This window comes from Mixophyes fleayi, chromosome 3 (genome assembly GCF_038048845.1).
Source record: "Mixophyes fleayi isolate aMixFle1 chromosome 3, aMixFle1.hap1, whole genome shotgun sequence".
NCBI classification, from domain to species: Eukaryota; Metazoa; Chordata; class Amphibia; order Anura; family Limnodynastidae; genus Mixophyes; species Mixophyes fleayi.
This window is the reverse complement of record NC_134404.1, coordinates 694,133-715,575: the sequence shown is the minus strand read 5'-3', so window position 1 is coordinate 715,575 and position 21,443 is coordinate 694,133. Positions and strand designations below refer to the sequence as shown.

Genomic DNA, 21,443 nt, shown 5'->3' with positions numbered 1-21,443 from the left:
TGAGACAAGAGAGGAGATGTATGTTGGTGCAGCTTTGCTGATGGCCTTGTAGGTTAGTAAAAGTATTTTAGATTGGATTCGGTAGAAAACAGGCAGCCAGTTTAGAGACATACAGAGTTATTCAACAGAGGAATAACGATTTGCAATGAAAATCAATCTTGCCGCAGCATGCAAAATAGATTGTAGGGGTTTGAGTCTGTTTTGGGAAGACCAGCAAGGAGGGAATTGCAATAGTCAATGCGGGAGATGATAAGTGCATGAATTAAGGTTCTTGCAGTGTCTTGTGTCAGATATGTGCGGATTCTGGAAATGTTCTTTAGATGTATGTAACATGATTTAGATATAGAGTCAATGTGGGGAACAAAGGATAGGTGTGAGTCAAGGATCACACCTAGGCAACGAGCTTGCGGGGTGGGATTTATGGTCATGTTATCAACAGAGATAGAAATGTCAGGTATACTCTTGTTGGTGGGAATATTATTAACTCTGTTTTAGAAAGATTAAGTTTCAGTTGGCGAGAGGACATCCAAGATGAAATGGCAGAAAGACAGTCAGTTACACGGGACAACACAGATGTCGAGATATCAGGAGAGGATAGATAGATTTGGGTATCATCCGCATAGAGATGATACTGAAAGCCAAAGGAACTTATTAGTTTTCCAAGAGAAGTGGTGTAGATAGAGAACAGCAGAGGACCTAGGACTGAGCCTTGTGGTCTCCAACTGATAAAGGAAGCGGAGCAAAGGTGTTGGAGAGAGGTGGAAAAATTGTTGAAGATTAATAGAATGAAGATTTCTGCAGGTATAAGGAGGCTTAGTAGAGTTAGACAGTAGAGAGGTTAGAGCAGTGGGGTGACTGAGTAGATGATAAGGTGATGATCTGAGAGGGGGAAGGGTGTGTTAAGGCAATTAGAAACAGCATAGTCTAGAGAAAACAAGATCAGAGCAGATTTGCACAGATACCCTGTCAGGAGGTAATCCAGCCTCCTGTCCCTCTAACCAATCCCGGTGCTTCATGCAGCCTGCCCATAACTCAGCCTGGAGGGGTTTAACACCTTACATTGCTGCTAGCGGCACCACTACGTCTGAGGTTTTATATTGAATGTTTAACATCAGGATATAACATTTCTATAATCCTGCTTCAAAGGCAATTTAACTTGCAAAATTCACATTCATCTGTGATCACTTTTATAGGGAGTCTACCAGCAGTATAATTACCTCCCCCTGTCTTTCAGACTCAACACATGTATTGGTCACTCCGCGATGAAAAGATCCAATTAACATAAGATTACCTGTCTCCAGACATTTTCAAAACCCAAACATGACATACTGTCTCAGAAGTTAATACATTTCCACACATACCAATATAAAAATATAAATACATTTGCAATGATTTACAGAGATGCACTGCACTCCTAATTAAAATAACGTGATCCAGCCATAGATATTATATAATATGCGCTGATATCCTGTATATAATTACTCTATAAAGATATTATATAACATGCACTGATATCTTATATATAAAATAAATTTTATTTCATTTTTTTTGTTTGTTTGACAGTGCAGTTATGCATTCGGACACCCCTGGGATTGGGATGAAACCAACGCAAGATGGTGCAGTTCGACCCTGGTCAGGTTTTAGAGGGGTTAGGGGCCCAATCGGACCTCTCCTTGGTGTACACTGGACAGAACTTTGAGCCTTCCACTGAATGTATTTGGATGACATTTAATATAACAGACACTGGGCAGCCCCCTCAGAGGTGTGTTGGAAGAGCTGTGAAGCTGTTCATTATTTTTCAAAGATTGACAGTTACATCCAACTCATTGATAACTTAATAACAACACCGGGTACTTCAGCAAGTATTGTATATAAATATAATACATAACATGCGCTGATACCCTGTATATAATAACTGCATAAAGCATATAAACGCCTCATCTTCTTGAACAGCAGTGTATGTAATCTTCCATGTGTGTGATAGATTTCTGCAATAACTGTAGTTATAATAGTATACGTCACGGTCTCCTAGAACATACTAAAATTATATTTTGGGAGTTAACTTTTACCTCAGTGGTAATGTGTAATAAAGATTTTCTGACCTACTAGGTAAGAGTTCCCCGGCCTATACAACGTTACATAACTCCACGCACAAGTCCTGTGACATCATCAGTGTGATGTCATGTAGCGGGAAGAGATACTATTACATTATGCTGCCATAAAGCAGGGATCGCTAGTTAGTTACAATTGTATAATCTACACATAATATTATGGGGGCACAATGTGTCTCTCGGAACAGTCCGTGGAGACATAACGACGCGATTTTGAGAATGGAAAGTTTGGTAATTTTCCCCCCGTCGCATAAAGGTGCGGACAAAGAGTGGAGATCTCTTACTGTACTGGCCATTCAAACATCTCCCCTTAAATATTTGGACAATAACGAGCATTTCTCACACTTTGAGAATTAAGGAGATGGGGTCACACCTGTGTTTGTGTCCTCGATGACCTCACACTGCCGCTTCCTCTGAGAACCACAAATATCCGGCTTGTCCACGGATTCCGGTTTCACTGAACTCTCAGGAATATCTGTATAATGACCTGGTAACACAAAAGCACATTTCCTGTGTCACATCACTAATCTGCTAATCAAACGATCATGTAAAGTACCCACAAAGTGAAACGCTGGGCTGAGAAACCAGAACCAAAACTGTGTCTGGAGAGTCAGGGAAGAACATTGAAGGTAACCCCACTTCTGGGACAGGCACATAGCTCAGCAGAACATGGAAATGCCTTCAGGATTATATAAATGTATTGCTACAAAGCACAGAATGAAATGAGTACGCTAAAGCTATGTATTTAATAAAAATTGCACAACGGCATGAACAACTTCATGCCATTGTGCAACTACTTCTGCAATGTAAAACCTCCTCCCCTACTCGCTCAGTCTTTATACATGTGTCATACATACGGTCACATGTGGGAGCGCTCCTCCCCTACTCGCTCAGTCTTTATACATGTGTCATACATACTGTCACATGTGGGAACGCTCCTCCCCTACTCGCTCAGTCTTTATACATGTGTCATACATACTGTCACATGTGGGGGCGCTCCTCCCCTACTCGCTCAGTCTTTATACATGTGTCATACATACGGTCACATGTGGGGGCGCTCCTCCCCTACTCGCTCAGTCTTTATACATGTGTCATACATACTGTCATGTGGGAACGCTCCTCCCCTACTCGCTCAGTCTTTATACATGTGTCATACATACTGTCACATGTGGGAACGCTCCTCCCCTACTCGCTCAGTCTTTATACATGTGTCATACATATTGTCATGTGGGAACGCTCCTCCCCTACTCGCTCAGTCTTTATACATGTGTCATACATACTGTCATGTGGGAACGCTCCTCCCCTACTCGCTCAGTCTTTATACATGTGTCATACATACTGTCATGTGGGAACGCTCCTCCCCTACTCGCTCAGTCTTTATACATGTGTCATACATACTGTCATGTGGGAACGCTCCTCCCCTACTCGCTCAGTCTTTATACATGTGTCATACATACTGTCATGTGGGAACGCTCCTCCCCTACTCGCTCAGTCTTTATACATGTGTCATACATACTGTCATGTGGGAGCGCTCCTCCCCTACTCGCTCAGTCTTTATACATGTGTCATACATACTGTCATGTGGGAGCGCTCCTCCCCTACTCGCTCAGTCTTTATACATGTGTCATACATACTGTCATGTGGGGGCGCTCCTCCCCTACTCGCTCAGTCTTTATACATGTGTCATACATACTGTCATGTGGGAACGCTCCTCCCCTACTCGCTCAGTCTTTATACATGTGTCATACATACTGTCATGTGGGAACGCTCCTCCCCTACTCGCTCAGTCTTTATACATGTGTCATACATACTGTCATGTGGGAGCGCTCCTCCCCTACTCGCTCAGTCTTTATACATGTGTCATACATACTGTCATGTGGGAACGCTCCTCCCCTACTCGCTCAGTCTTTATACATGTGTCATACATACTGTCATGTGGGAACGCTCCTCCCCTACTCGCTCAGTCTTTATACATGTGTCATACATACTGTCATGTGGGAACGCTCCTCCCCTACTCGCTCAGTCTTTATACATGTGTCATACATACTGTCATGTGGGAGCGCTCCTCCCCTACTCGCTCAGTCTTTATACATATGTCATACATACGGTCACATGTGGGAACGCTCCTCCCCTACTCGCTCAGTCTTTATACATGTGTCATACATACGGTCACATGTGGGAACGCTCCTCCCCTACTCGCTCAGTCTTTATACATGTGTCATACATACTGTCACATGTGGGAGCGCTCCTCCCCTACTCGCTCAGTCTTTATACATGTGTCATTCATACGGTCACATGTGGGAACGCTCCTCCCCTACTCGCTCAGTCTTTATACATGTGTCATACATACTGTCATGTGGGAGCGCTCCTCCCCTACTCGCTCAGTCTTTATACATGTGTCATACATACTGTCATGTGGGAGCGCTCCTCCCCTACTCGCTCAGTCTTTATACATGTGTCATACATACTGTCATGTGGGAACGCTCCTCCCCTACTCGCTCAGTCTTTATACATGTGTCATACATACTGTCACATGTGGGAGCGCTCCTCCCCTACTCGCTCAGTCTTTATACATGTGTCATACATACTGTCACATGTGGGAGCGCTCCTCCCCTACTCGCTCAGTCTTTATACATATGTCATACATACGGTCACATGAGGGAACGCTCCTCCCCTACTCGCTCAGTCTTTATACATGTGTCATACATACTGTCACATGTGGGAGCGCTCCTCCCCTACTCGCTCAGTCTTTATACATATGTCATACATACGGTCACATGTGGGAACGCTCCTCCCCTACTCGCTCAGTCTTTATACATGTGTCAAACATACTGTCACATGTGGGAGCGCTCCTCCCCTACTCGCTCAGTCTTTATACATGTGTCATACATACTGTCATGTGGGAACGCTCCTCCCCTACTCGCTCAGTCTTTATACATGTGTCATACATACTGTCATGTGGGAACGCTCCTCCCCTACTCGCTCAGTCTTTATACATGTGTCATACATACTGTCACATGTGGGAGCGCTCCTCCCCTACTCGCTCAGTCTTTATACATATGTCATACATACGGTCACATGTGGGAACGCTCCTCCCCTACTCGCTCAGTCTTTATACATGTGTCATACATACTGTCACATGTGGGAGCGCTCCTCCCCTACTCGCTCAGTCTTTATACATATGTCATACATACTCTCATGTGGGAACGCTCCTCCCCTACTCGCTCAGTCTTTATACATATGTCATACATACGGTCACATGTGGGAACGCTCCTCCCCTACTCGCTCAGTCTTTATACATGTGTCATACATACTGTCACATGTGGGAGCGCTCCTCCCCTACTCGCTCAGTCTTTATACATATGTCATACATACGGTCACATGTGGGAACGCTCCTCCCCTACTCGCTCAGTCTTTATACATGTGTCATACATACTGTCACATGTGGGAGCGCTCCTCCCCTACTCGCTCAGTCTTTATACATGTGTCATACATACTGTCATGTGGGAACGCTCCTCCCCTACTCGCTCAGTCTTTATACATGTGTCATACATACTGTCATGTGGGAACGCTCCTCCCCTACTCGCTCAGTCTTTATACATGTGTCATACATACTGTCACATGTGGGAGCGCTCCTCCCCTACTCGCTCAGTCTTTATACATATGTCATACATACGGTCACATGTGGGAACGCTCCTCCCCTACTCGCTCAGTCTTTATACATGTGTCATACATACTGTCATGTGGGAACGCTCCTCCCCTACTCGCTCAGTCTTTATACATGTGTCATACATACGGTCACATGTGGGAACGCTCCTCCCCTACTCGCTCAGTCTTTATACATGTGTCATACATACTGTCACATGTGGGAGCGCTCCTCCCCTACTTGCTCAGTCTTTATACATGTGTCATACATACTGTCATGTGGGAACGCTCCTCCCCTACTCGCTCAGTCTTTATACATGTGTCATACATACTGTCATGTGGGAGCGCTCCTCCCCTACTTGCTCAGTCTTTATACATATGTCATACATACTGTCATGTGGGAACGCTCCTCCCCTACTCGCTCAGTCTTTATACATGTGTCATACATACTGTCATGTGGGAACGCTCCTCCCCTACTCGCTCAGTCTTTATACATGTGTCATACATACTGTCATGTGGGAACGCTCCTCCCCTACTCGCTCAGTCTTTATACATGTGTCATACATACTGTCATGTGGGAGCGCTCCTCCCCTACTCGCTCAGTCTTTATACATGTGTCATACATACTGTCATGTGGGAGCGCTCCTCCCCTACTCGCTCAGTCTTTATACATATGTCATACATACGGTCACATGTGGGAACGCTCCTCCCATACTCGCTCAGTCTTTATACATGTGTCATACATACTGTCACATGTGGGAGCGCTCCTCCCCTACTCGCTCAGTCTTTATACATGTGTCATTCATACGGTCACATGTGGGAACGCTCCTCCCCTACTCGCTCAGTCTTTATACATGTGTCATACATACGGTCACATGTGGGAACACTCCTCCCCTACTCGCTCAGTCTTTATACATATGTCATACATACTGTCATGTGGGAGCGCTCCTCCCCTACTCGCTCAGTCTTTATACATGTGTCATACATACGGTCACATGTGGGAACACTCCTCCCCTACTCGCTCAGTCTTTATACATGTGTCATACATACTGTCATGTGGGAGCGCTGCTCCCCTACTCGCTCAGTCTTTATACATGTGTCATACATACTGTCATGTGGGAGCGCTCCTCCCCTACTCGCTCAGTCTTTATACATGTGTCATACATACTGTCATGTGGGAACGCTCCTCCCCTACTCGCTCAGTCTTTATACATGTGTCATACATACTGTCATGTGGGAGCGCTCCTCCCCTACTCGCTCAGTCTTTATACATGTGTCATACATACTGTCATGTGGGAGCGTTCCTCCCCTACTTGCTCAGTCTTTATACATATGTCATACATACGGTCACATGTGGGAACGCTCCTCCCCTACTCGCTCAGTCTTTATACATGTGTCATACATACTGTCACATGTGGGAGCGCTCCTCCCCTACTCGCTCAGTCTTTATACATGTGTCATACATACTGTCACATGTGGGAGCGCTCCTCCCCTACTCGCTCAGTCTTTATACATGTGTCATACATACTGTCACATGTGGGAGCGCTCCTCCCCTACTCGCTCAGTCTTTATACATGTGTCATACATACGGTCACATGTGGGAGCGCTCCTCCCCTACTCGCTCAGTCTTTATACATGTGTCATACATACTGTCATGTGGGAACGCTCCTCCCCTACTCGCTCAGTCTTTATACATGTGTCATACATACTGTAATGTGGGAACGCTCCTCCCCTACTCGCTCAGTCTTTATACATGTGTCATACATACTGTCACATGTGGGAGCGCTCCTCCCCTACTCGCTCAGTCTTTATACATGTGTCATACATACGGTCACATGTGGGAGCGCTCCTCCCCTACTCGCTCAGTCTTTATACATGTGTCATACATACTGTCACATGTGGGAGCGCTCCTCCCCTACTCGCTCAGTCTTTATACATGTGTCATACATACTGTCATGTGGGAACGCTCCTCCCCTACTCGCTCAGTCTTTATACATGTGTCATACATACTGTAATGTGGGAACGCTCCTCCCCTACTCGCTCAGTCTTTATACATGTGTCATACATACTGTCACATGTGGGAGCGCTCCTCCCCTACTCGCTCAGTCTTTATACATGTGTCATACATACGGTCACATGTGGGAGCGCTCCTCCCCTACTCGCTCAGTCTTTATACATGTGTCATACATACTGTCATGTGGGAACGCTCCTCCCCTACTCGCTCAGTCTTTATACATGTGTCATACATACTGTCATGTGGGAACGCTCCTCCCCTACTCGCTCAGTCTTTATACATGTGTCATACATACTGTCATGTGGGAACGCTCCTCCCCTACTCGCTCAGTCTTTATACATGTGTCATACATACTGTCACATGTGGGAGCGCTCCTCCCCTACTCGATCAGTCTTTATACATGTGTCATACATACGGTCACATGTGGGAGCGCTCCTCCCCTACTCGCTCAGTCTTTATACATGTGTCATACATACGGTCACATGTGGGAACGCTCCTCCCCTACTCGCTCAGTCTTTATACATGTGTCATACATACTCTCATGTGGGAGCGCTCCTCCCCTACTCGCTCAGTCTTTATACATGTGTCATACATACTGTCATGTGGGAACGCTCCTCCCCTACTCGCTCAGTCTTTATACATGTGTCATACATACTGTCATGTGGGAACACTCCTCTCCTACTCGCTCAGTCTTTATACATGTGTCATACATACGGTCACATGTGGGAGCGCTCCTCCCCTACTCGCTCAGTCTTTATACATGTGTCATACATACTGTCATGTGGGAACACTCCTCTCCTACTCGCTCAGTCTTTATACATGTGTCATACATACTGTCACATGTGGGAACACTCCTCTCCTACTCGCTCAGTCTTTATACATGTGTCATACATACTGTCACATGTGGGAACACTCCTCCCCTACTCGCTCAGTCTTTATACATGTGTCATACATACTGTCACATGTGGGTACACTCCTCTCCTACTCGCTCAGTCTTTATACATGTGTCATACATACTGTCACATGTGGAAGCGCTCCTCCCCTACTTGCTCAGAGCCTTTATGCATGTGTCATACATACTGTCACATGTGGAAGCGCTCCTCCCCTACTCGCTCAGTCTTTATACATGTGTCATACATACTGTCACATGTGGGAGCGCTCCTCCCCTATGTTGATTAGTAAAATAGCTCTGTAATTTATAAACGTTCAATAAGAAAATGATATGCTGGCACTGCGAGTAAATGGGAAGGGGACTTAGGAGCTCTGACGGATGAGGAATGGTCTAATGTATTAGGGCACTTTATATATTGCATAGTTCGGATGTACCTCTCGTCTGGGTGTTTCAATGCTTTTCATTATTTGCATTCTATTCCAATTTACTAACAATGTAGACTGTTAAATGTAGCACCTCCCTGTTAGAGGTCTAAGAGCTGAATGTGATGCCAATATATTGCTTCTGAATGTATTTCATGAGACCAATGTATAATAAGTAATCTGTAATATTTCACTTTGTTGTGAATTATTGAAAACATTTGAATAAAATAAACATGATGGGAAGATACAGCCAATTATTGCAAAAAGTCACATTTATTCCAACAAAGACGGTGAATATTCAATAAAGACATTAGAAATCCAGTTGTTTTGTTCATCTATTTGCTAAGAATGGCATGAGGACCAGATTCACTTTAGGTCACAACAGGGGAACAGACAATTATATATAATCTCTCTCGCCACAGAACAGAAGTGACTGAAGACAGAAATAAAACTCACCCAGGGAGTTCAGGAAAAGGAAGTTCTCCTCCATCTTCTTTAGGAATATTAAGGACATACACACGTTTGTGTCATATTGATAGATTTCATTTCTAGGATCACACTCAACACCTATCATGAGAAAAATGGGTTAACCAGGAAATTCCATGTAAGTGCGACTACGTCTAGGGTCTATCAGTTGCTGGTAAAGTCCCGCCTCATTAATGTAGCTAATTACGCTATACCACAATCTGCTGGAAGTAGGTAACAGGAGGAGGTAGACACAAGCAGCATCTTGCACTATCAGATGTGGCCACAAGATGTCCTCATGCCAGGAATGTGAAGTTTGGAACCGATGGAAATGATAAAAAACAGACAACAGACTAGAGATGATAGTAAAACAATTATTGGGGTTGCTGAACTCCCTAATTCAACCCCACCAAAGCCAATGGTAACCCCCTATTTCACTTCATGACGGATTATGAATTATATTTGGTGGGTTTAATAAAGGCAGCCCTCGGCATGTAGATCAGGATACTATAGAAGACCAATCGAGGCCAATTCATTTAGGCGCGATATTCTGTTGTAGGGATATGTCACCGCACAAGTTTCTAGGTAATAATCCCGTTTCATTACCACAATTGCATTATTTTTTGCGAGAAACATAGCAGCAAGTTTACTAAGGAACTAGAAGCCACTTATTTACTATGAACCACACAGCTAATGGAATCATCTTATAATATATAGGTTCAACGGCACCTAGGACCGCTTCTCTCCGGGTAACTCTCACTGCTAGGGTACCTTCTTGCTGGGCACCTGACCTCTTCCTATGGATCAGGGTTACTGTGGATGGTTCCCCCCTGGCCTATCACACTGTTCAGAGCTGCAGGTAGCGGGCAGAGCGGTGGTACTGGATGCTGGGTCCAAACCTCAGAAACAGTCGGATAACAGATTAGATTGGTCTAATCTATAGGACACAGATATTGCCGCAGGTAAGTGGGTGTCAAAGCAGGATCTTGAAGCAGTGATGTTTTATTAGCTCAAGTAGCCCTTAAAAAGACAGTTACACGCCAGTTTGTGGTACTAGTGATCTCCAGAAGTTACAGATGGTATACCTTACCTGGTCAAACAGTCCTCTTTTTATACAGATTGACACACATACCCTGGCAGAAGGTAATCCAGCCCCCCTGATCCTCCTTGGCACCAAATGGCTAATATACTATTTTCAATAATTACCATCAGGATGTAATATATCCTGTAATCTTGCATTTAACGCAATTAAAGTCAGCCTGTCAGCTCCTAAAACTTGGTGTTAAGTTTCCTATATTACTTGCATCCTGTCAGAGAGAGATAGAAGTCTCATTACCCCCCTCCAGTGCTGTCAGTCTCAACAGACATGCTGGTCAGTCATAGATTAAAATAATTAATTAACTTAATTTAGGATTTCCTTTCTTACAAAAACATATTTCCTCTACCATGGCTACTGTCTCAGAAATCAATACGTTCCCTACACAGTAATACAACTCAATATTAAAAAAAAAAATCGATACATTTGCAATGATATGCAGTGGTGCACTGCACCCCTAATTAGAATAAATATCTACAATAAATTATTTTTACAGGGATGTATGAGAAGGGGGTTTTGGCAAGGACGATGAAAGTTAAAACTTAGATTCCAGAGGACGTAGGGAACCAGTGTAGGGACTGACAGAGTAGCGCAGCATATGTGGAGCAGTGAAAGACGAAGATCAGCCACTGCATTTACATAAGATTGTAGCAGTGATAACCCAGTGAGGGGAAAGCCAGGAGGAGACTGTAGTAGTCATTAAACAGAGAATGGAAACGGGTTTGGGCAAATAAAGTGAGAAAGAGGCATAATGTGTCAATGTCCAAAGGAGGAGATGACATGACAAAGACACTGTAAAGCTGAGGACAGAGTCCAGGATTTTCATTATATATTATCATTATATTATTAATTATAAGGCACCAGAGTTTCCGTAGCACTAGACCATTTAAGAAATACAGATTGGACAACTAATACAAATGAAATTACAAATACATATATGTGTAACGAGTTACACATAAGCAGCACAGATGAGTGAGTAACTCTGTGGGGACTCACACAGAATGTAACAGAAGACATGACAAGGACGTACAAGGGAGACGGACAGTAGACAGACGTGGGACAATAGGTAGAGAGGACCCTGCCCGGGACAGCTTACATTCTAGAGGGAGGGGTGGTGAGAGACAGTAGAAGCAAGTGGAATAAAATTGAGATTGTGGGTAAAGGAAGAGGAGGTGATGGACAAGACGGTCAGGAGGTGGTAGGATAGCCAAGCATGAACTGAGCTCCGAGAGAGCATTTCAAGGATTGTAAATAATTGGGGAAGAGTAGAGTAAGGTGTGGTAGGGAGTTCCAATAGTGCGGGCAGCACGGGAGAAGTCTTGGAGGCGACAGTGAGAGGAAGTAATAAAAGGTAAAGATAGGCATAGCTACGTGGCAGAGTGGATGGGTTTCTCAAGATGAGGTCAGAGGTATTTGGGGGAAAAGTGTTGGTGAGGGCTTTGTAAATAAGGGTAAGGAGCAGCGGAAAAGAAGCGACGGGAGAAGAAGATGAGCCTGGCTGCGGTATTCTGGATGGATTGAAGGTAGCAATGGTTGGGGAGTTAGGATTTCCAGTGAGTGAATGGACCAGGATTTTGGTTGCTTTCTGAGAGGTAGAGGCAGATTTAAGTAATTTTATGGAGGAGGAGGTGGCATGACTTAGTGAGGGATTGGATTTGAAGAATAAAGCTGATAGAAGAGTCAAGGGTGACTCCAAGGCAGCGGGCAAGGCGGACAGCGGAGTGTGATGTTATCAACAGTCGGGAGGGATAAGAAAATTGGCAGGGGGAAAGAGGATGAGCTTGAATTTGGAGATGCTAAGTTTGAGGAAGTGCTGTGACTTCCTGGTAGAGGATGACACCAAGACAGAGGGCCAGGGGACTTGGAAGGGGGTGATGATGTGTGGACTTATGGGGGTAGTGATACAGGGAGGAGGAAGATGATGAGCTGTTTTAGATATTGTGAACTTTAGGTTGTCACATCACATGGAGATGAAGGTGAGGCAGTTGGATACAAAAGATAAAAAAGAGGAGAGTAAGGGGATTATTTGGGGAACATAAGGTAGTGTCTATATAGATCAACAACTATAATGTATCTTCCTCCCCATGCATGAGAGTACTCAGCTGAGGTAAAGAGCGCCTGAGGGGATTGTCTGACCCAGAGCAATGGATGAGGGCTGTTGGAAGTGGGTGTCTTATAAAAAGTGGCCGGTCCCCGAGTGGACTCGGGAGGGTTAATACTCAGCGCCAGAGCAGTTAAATCACTGGTGATGGGTACCGTATGTGTAACATTAATGTCACACAGTTAATAAATGATTTAAGAGTTGGCAATAACCTCCAACATTTTCAATATTATTAAAGTATTACACTGTCCCTACCTGGCTACTACTTAATGTCACCTGGCTACTACTACAGTGTATTTTACATACACTTTTATTGTATTATAAAAGTGTATTTAAAATGCACTGCAGTGCCAGGAGCGTAATACCCGGCGCCGCAGCTTTAAAGGGGTTAAACCCCTGCCCCTTGCTGTGACATGTTTTAATATATTAATGTAAATATTTAATGTGTGTGGGCGCTGCGATGCCGATAAATAACCAAAAAGGTTAACCCCCAGTACTTGGTACTGGGAGTGTAAAAATTTATATTAAAACATTTACGGTATGTTTTAATAAAATACTTACCATGAAGGGTCCTGCAGTGGCCAAGGGGGTCAGCGTAGAGTGGATCCCCTAGGCAGCCAGCTTGCAGTGGCTGTCGGAGGGGTTTGCAGAGCAGCCTCATGGATTCAAATGAATCCAAGAGGTCAGAGAGCTGCAGGTAGCGGCAGCTGACCTGGGATCTGGCAGAGGACTGGGACAGACAAGCAGGCCTGAGGCAGAGGAGCGAGGGGAGATGGGTGGGCCCAGGGCAGGCCAGATGGGCCCAGGGCATAGTAGCACGGGGGAGGCAGACGAGCCCAGGTGTCACGGGCACTAGGAGTCTTGCCCAGGATTTCACCAGTTGACTATGCTTACCAGAGAGGCGGAGTTTGCACAGCGGTCCTCTGGCAGCAGGGTGAATAGTGGAACGTATATAACAGCAGATGGAGAGAGGATGCCAATGGAAATGATGATAGTCAGTGACTTGCAGCTATATTGGTAGATGAGTCAGCGACTTGCATCTATAGTGGAAAGGCAGGTTTGAACCACGGAGACCAGGTTGGACGTGAGCAGGTGAAGGAAGGTAACAGGAAAGTCAGTGGTCTGCGTACAGCAAGTTGTACCACTGCTATGGTGAGTAGACCTGCCCAGGTGCAGGTAGGTAGCGGGGAAGTCAGTGGTCTGCGTACAGCAAGTTGTACCACTGCTATGGTGAGTAGACTTGCCCAGGTGCAGGTAGGTAGCGGGGAAGTCAGTGGTCTGCGTACAGCAAGTTGTACCACTGCTAGTAAGTGAGGAATACATCAGGTGCAGATGAGTGGAGGCATGCAAAGAGTCAATAACGGTATGAAGACACTGAGAGCACAGAGGAACTTGTTCCAAACAGATATGCAGCGTTTACAGCTAATAGTCTATAACGGTATGTATACCGCTGCTGAGTAGAGAGGCTTGCACAAAGCGGATATGCGGGATAATAACTGATAGTCAATCACAAGTATGCATATCACTGCTGAGTAGAGAAGCTTGTTCCAAACAGATAGGCAGCGTAACAACAAATAGTCTATAGCGGGTATGGATACCGCTGCAGGGTAGAGAGGCTTGTCCTAAGCGGATATGCAAGGTAACAGTTGATAGTCAATAACAAGTAAGCATACCGCTGATGAGTAGAGAAGCTTGTCCACGAGAATATGCAGGCACAGCAGGGACGCTGAATGGTTGTAGCGGGTATGAGAACCGCTGATGAGCAGAGCAGGTAATCAGAAGTCAGCTGAGGACACGAGCAGGATACAGGAGTCTGTAGCGGGTATGAGAACCGCTGATGAGCAGAGCAGGTAATCCAGAAGCCAGCTGAGGACACGAGCAGGATACCGGAATCAGTAGCGGGTATGGAAACCACTGAGGAGTAGCACAGGTAATCAGCAGGAAGCTGAAGACACAGCAGGACACAGGAGATACCTTCAGAGACTTACAGGAAATGAGACTCAAGATCAGGCAACGAGGTAATGAGCACAGGTGCCTTAAATATAGAGAGGTGCCTGATCCACCAATGAGATTAAAAGCAAAGGTCATAAGTTCTTGGATGCTGCGCATGCGCAGTGCATCAAGATGGCGGGCGGCCGCGGCTCAGGACAGACGCCGGCAGGAAGGCTAGGGAACCACGCACCAGCGCAGAGGCACTCACGGTCCGGTGAGTGACACCAGGGCATAGGAGCACGGGGGAGGAAGACGAGCCCGGGCCAGAGGAGCACGGGGGAGGCAGACGAGCCGAGGGGATAGGAGCACGGGGGAGGCAGACGAGCCCAGGCCAGAGGAGCACGGGGGAGGAAGACGAGCCTGGGCCAGAAGAGCACAGGGGAGGCAGACGAGCCCAGGGCATATGAGCACGGGGGAGGCAGACGAGCCGAAGGGATAGGAGCACGGGGGAGGCAGACGAGCCCAGGGCATAGGAGCACCGGGGAGGCAGACGAGCGTGGGGCATAGGAGCACCGGGGGAGACAGACAGAACCGGGGCAGAGGAGCACGGGGGAGGCAGACGAGCCCAGGCCAGAGGAGCACCGGGGAGGCAGACGAGCCCGGGGAAGAGGAGCGGGGGAGATAGACAGGACCGGGGCATAGGAGCACAGGGGAGGCAGACGGGCCCGGGCCAGAGGAGCACGGGGGAGGCAGACGAGCCCGGGGAAGAGGAGCAGGGGAGATAGACAGGACCGGGGCATAGGAGCACGGGGGAGGCAGACGAGCCCAGACCAGAGGAGCATGGGGGAGGCAGACGGGCCCGGGCCAGAAGAGCACAGGGGAGGCAGACGAGCCCGGGGCATATGAGCACGGGGGAGGCAGACGAGCCGAGGGGATAGGAGCACAGGGGAGGCAGACGAGCCCAGGCCAGAGGAGCACGGGGGAGACAGACAGGACCGGAGCAGAGGAGCACGGGGGAGACAGACAGGACCGGAGCAGAGGAGCAGGGGGAGGCAGACGAGCCCAGGCCAGAGGAGCACGGGGGAGGCAGACGAGCCCGGGGATGAGGAGCGGGGGAGATAGACAGGACCGGGGCATAGGAGCACGGGGGAGGCAGACGAGCCCAGACCAGAGGAGCACGGGGGAGGCAGACGGGCCCGGGCCAGAAGAGCACGCGAGAGGCAGACGAGCCCGGGGAAGAGAAGCGGGGGAGATAGACAGGTCTGGGGCAGAGGAGCATGGGGGAGGCAGACGAGCCCAGACCAGAGGAGCACGGGGGAGGCAGACGAGCCCGGGGATGAGGAGCGGGGGAGATAGACAGGACCGGGGCATAGGAGCACGGGGGAGGCAGACGAGCCCAGACCAGAGGAGCACGGGGGAGGCAGACGGGCCCGGGCCAGAAGAGCACGGGGGAGGCAGACGAGCCCGGGGAAGAGAAGCGGGGGAGATAGACAGGTCTGGGGCAGAGGAGCATGGGGGAGGCAGACGAGCCCAGGCCAGAGGAGCACGCGAGAGGCAGACGAGCCCGGGGAAGAGAAGCGGGGGAGATAGACAGGACTGGGGCAGAGGAGCAGGGACAATAGTAGACACAACACACCATTTACCCAGCAATGGGTAAACATTTCACCCTTTTATTTTCTCAAGATGCCAGGTATGGACTAAATACAACACAGAACACAGCTGGAGAGGAGGGCCGCAGCCTGAACTAAACATGACTATGTAGGCTTGAGAGCTAAACTATCTTGTCAAGCAGTACTTCACTATTGGTTATTTCTCTTTCAAATGGAATGCAATAACCGGAGGACAAAAACAGATCGGGGCACGTGTATAGCAGTGTGACTTATTGCTGGGAACATTACACTGTAACGTGGATTTGATGGATGGAGATTTATAGGATATTAAGGTGTGATTAACTTTGTAACATTTGGTTATACGTGTGACACAAAGGAATTCAGTCCTTCAAGTGGTCAGTAATCCGTATTTCCTTAGCAACAAGCCATCTACATTGCTATATTCGGATAAAAAGTGTATCAGCATTAGTTCTACATCTCTCTGAAATATGGATACACCCCTGTGATAAGCATCAATGCCTGGGCTTCATTGCAGCAGACAGTAGGTGCACTGTACCTATATTACGTGAGATTACGTGGACAGAATGTTTTTCATTGAATTCCTCCTGGTGTGAAGCCTAAGACATATAACCCCACAAACTACCAGCCCTACACCCCTTCTCAACATACCCATTACCCCTTCTTCTGCATGTACCCCTCACTGCACCCACACCGCCACTTCTAGAGACACACCCTGCACCCTCTATTCACGATACACACAACAGTGTTCTAACCAGAAACTGTTGCCAGCCAAGTGGCATTAAGTAGTAGCCAGGTAGGAGCAGTGTAATACTTTAATAATATTGAAAAATGTTGGCGGTTATCGCCAACACTTAAATCATTTATAAAGAAGAACCTGCATATTATTGCCCCCTAGCTGGCTGGAGTGGCTGCTGACCCTCTGCCTACCTGGTCTTACTGGTGGTCAGTGATCTAACACTCTGCTGACTTCAGGGCTCACACAGTCAATATTATGAAAAACAAAGATTTGTCCAATTATAATAGGCCTCTGTCAGACTCCAAGAGCCTGTTGGCAAGAAATAGGTCCTATACAACCACTTCTAGATATGCACCACAATTCCTGCACCCATTCTTCTAGACACACCCCAAATAACCTGCACCCCTCTCTTCTAGATACACATCTGTCTCACTGCACCCCCCTCTTCTAGATACACACCCGTTTCCCTGCACCCCCTCTTCTAGATACACATCCGTTCACCTGCACCCCCTCTTCTAGACACAGACCCGTTTCCCTGCACCCCCTCTTCTTCTAGATACACACCCGTTTCCCTGCACCCCCTCTTCTAGATACACACCCGTTTCCCTGCACCCCCTCTTCTAGATACACACCCGTTTCCCTGCACCCCGCTCTTCTAGATACAGACCCGTTTCCCTGCACCCCCCTCTTCTTCTAGATACACAACCGTTTCCCTGCACCCCCTCTTCTAGATACACACCCGTTTCCCTGCACCCCCTCTTCTAGATACACACCCGTTTCCCTGCACCCCCTCTTCTAGACACACCCGTTTCCCTGCACCCCCCTCTTCTTCTAGATACAGACCCGTTTCCCTGCACCCCCTCTTCTAGATACACACCCGTTTCCCTGCACCCCCCCCCCCCTCTTCTTCTAGATACACACCCGTTTCCCTGCACCCCCCCCTCTTCTTCTAGATACACACCCGTTTCCCTGCACCCCCTCTTCTAGATACACACCCGTTTCCCTGCACCCCCTCTTCTTGATACACACCCGTTTCCCTGCACCCCCCTCTTCTAGATACAGACCCGTTTCCCTGCACCCCCCTCTTCTAGATACAGACCCGTTTCCCTGCACCCCCCTCTTCTAGATACACACCCGTTTCCCTGCACCCCCCTCTTCTTCTAGATACACACCCGTTTCCCTGCACCCCCCTCTTCTTCTAGATACACACCCGTTTCCCTGCACCCCCCTCTTCTAGATACAGACCCGTTTCCCTGCACCCCCCTCTTCTAGATACAGACCCGTTTCCCTGCACCCCCCTCTTCTAGATACAGACCCGTTTCCCTGCACCCCCCTCTTCTTCTAGATACACACCCGTTTCCCTGCACCCCCTCTTCTAGATACACACCCGTTTCCCTGCACCCCCTCTTCTAGATACACACCCGTTTCCCTGCACCCCCTCTTCTAGACACACCCGTTTCCCTGCACCCCCCTCTTCTTCTAGATACAGACCCGTTTCCCTGCACCCCCTCTTCTAGATACACACCCGTTTCCCTGCACCCCCCCCCCTCTTCTTCTAGATACACACCCGTTTCCCTGCACCCCCCCCTCTTCTTCTAGATACACACCCGTTTCCCTGCACCCCCTCTTCTAGATACACACCCGTTTCCCTGCACCCCCTCTTCTTGATACACACCCGTTTCCCTGCACCCCCCTCTTCTAGATACAGACCCGTTTCCCTGCACCCCCCTCTTCTAGATACAGACCCGTTTCCCTGCACCCCCCTCTTCTAGATACACACCCGTTTCCCTGCACCCCCCTCTTCTTCTAGATACACACCCGTTTCCCTGCACCCCCCTCTTCTTCTAGATACACACCCGTTTCCCTGCACCCCCCTCTTCTAGATACAGACCCGTTTCCCTGCACCCCCCTCTTCTAGATACAGACCCGTTTCCCTGCACCCCCCTCTTCTAGATACAGACCCGTTTCCCTGCACCCCCCTCTTCTTCTAGATACACACCCGTTTCCCTGCACCCCCTCTTCTAGATACACACCCGTTTCCCTGCACCCCCCCCCTCTTCTAGATACACACCCGTTTCCCTGCACCCCCCCCCCTCTTCTAGATACACACCCGTTTCCCTGCACCCCCCCCCCCCTCTTCTAGATACACACCCGTTTCCCTGCACCCCGCTCTTCTAGATACAGACCCGTTTCCCTGCACCCCCCCCCTCTTCTTCTAGATACAGACCCGTTTCCCTGCACCCTCCCCTCTTCTAGATACACACCCGTTTCCCTGCACCCCCTCTTCTAGATACACCTTTGTACACACATTTGATGATGCAGCCTCGTTCCAACATACCCCCCTCTCCCTGTGTACCCCTCTCCCACACTGCACCCCTCTCCTGTACCCCGAAATTACCTGAATTGCCGCCGTTCGCGGAGCGGAAGCTGCATCCGGCGAGAGCACTGCAGCCGCGCTGATTCCTGGGAGATGTAGTTTCCTGACAAAGAATTTATTACACCTTCGTCTGTCACCACAGCTCTGAGAACTACAACTCCCATACGGCACTGCGGCTACATACCCAGTATAACGGTTCTCCCGGCTCTGAACTACATCCCCGGGGCACTAGTACCCCTAATACCCCCTACTCCACATTACCACATCCCCTGACACCTCCTATCCCGGGGCACTAGTACCCCTAATACCCCCTACTCCACATTACCACATCCCCTGACACCTCCTATCCCTGGGCACCAGTACCCCTAATACCCCCTACTCCACATTACCACATCCCCTGACACCTCCTATCCCGGAGCACTAGTACCCCTAATACCCCCTACTCCACATTACCACATCCCCTGACACCTCCTATCCCTGGGCACTAGTACCCCTAATACCCCCTACTCCACATTACCACATCCCCTGACACCTCCTATCCCTGGGCACTAGTACCCCTAATACCCCCTACTCCACAGTACCACATCCCCTGACACCTATCCCTGGGCACTAGTACCCCTAATACCCCCTACTCCACATTACCACATCCCCTGACACCTGCTATCCCTGGGCACTAGTACCCCTAATATCCCCTACTCCACATTACCACATCCCCTGACACCTATCCCTGGGCACTAGTACCCCTAATACCCCCTACTCCACATTACCACATCCCCTGACACCTCCTATCCCTGGGCACTAGGACCCCTAATACCCCCTACTCCACATTACCACATCCCCTGACACCTCCTATCCCTGGGCACTAGGACCCCTAATACCCCCTACTCCACATTACCACATCCCCTGACACCTGCTATCCCTGGGCACTACTACCCCTAATACCCCCTACTCCACATTACCGCATCCCCTGACACCTATCCCGGGGCACTAGGACCCCTAATACCCCCTACTCCACATTACCACATCCCCTGACACCTCCTATCCCTGGGCACTAGGACCCCTAATACCCCCTACTCCACAGTACCACATCCCCTGACACCTCCTATCCCTGGGCACTAGGACCCCTAATACCCCCTACTCCACATTACCACATCCCCTGACACCTATCCCTGGGCACTAGTACCCCTAATACCCCCTACTCCACATTACCACATCCCCTGACACCTATCCCGGGGCACTAGGACCCCTAATACTCCCTACTCCACATTACCACATCCCCTGACACCTCCTATCCCTGGGCACTAGGACCCCTAATACCCCCTACTCCACAGTACCACATCCCCTGACACCTCCTATCCCTGGGCACTAGGACCCCTAATACCCCCTACTCCACATTACCACATCCCCTGACACCTCCTATCCCTGGGCACTAGTACCCCTAATACCCCCTACTCCACATTACCACATCCCCTGACACCTTATATCCCTGGGCACTACTACCCCTAATACCCCCTACTCCACAGTACCACATCCCCTGACACCTGCTATCCCTGGGCACTACTACCCCTAATACCCCCTACTCCACATTACCGCATCCCCTGACACCTATCCCGGGGCACTAGGACCCCTACTCCCCCCTACTCCACATTACCACATCCACTGACACCTCCTATCCCTGGGCACTAGTACCCCTAATACCACCTAATCCACATTACCACATCCCCTGACACCTCCTATCCCTGGGCACTAGTACCCCTAATACCACCTAATCCACATTACCACATCCCCTGACACCTCCTATCCCTGGGCACTAGTACCCCTAATACCCCCTACTCCACAGTACCACATCCCCTGACACCTATCCCTGGGCACTAATACCCCCTACTCCACATTACCACATCCCCGGGGCACTAGGACCCCTAATACCCCCTACTGCACATTACCACATCCCCTGACACCTCCTATCCCTGGGCACTAGGACCCCTAATACCCCCTACTCCACATTACCACATCCCCTGACA

At 48.6% G+C, this 21,443-nt stretch overlaps 1 protein-coding gene across 1 annotated transcript in view; it reads right to left on the bottom strand.

The window, feature by feature from the left end:
• Positions 1–19,537, bottom strand: part of LOC142143286 (uncharacterized) — a 49,300-nt gene extending 29,763 nt beyond the window's left edge. The window contains exons 1-3 of the mRNA XM_075201000.1: positions 19,444–19,537; positions 9,541–9,651; positions 2,485–2,598 (exon numbers count right to left, since the gene is read on the bottom strand). Of these exons, the coding sequence (XP_075057101.1) occupies positions 2,485–2,598; positions 9,541–9,598 (172 nt within the window). The 5' untranslated portion in view covers positions 9,599–9,651; positions 19,444–19,537. The remainder of the gene's footprint in view (positions 1–2,484; positions 2,599–9,540; positions 9,652–19,443) is intronic.
• Between the last annotated feature and the right edge of the window lie 1,906 nt (positions 19,538–21,443).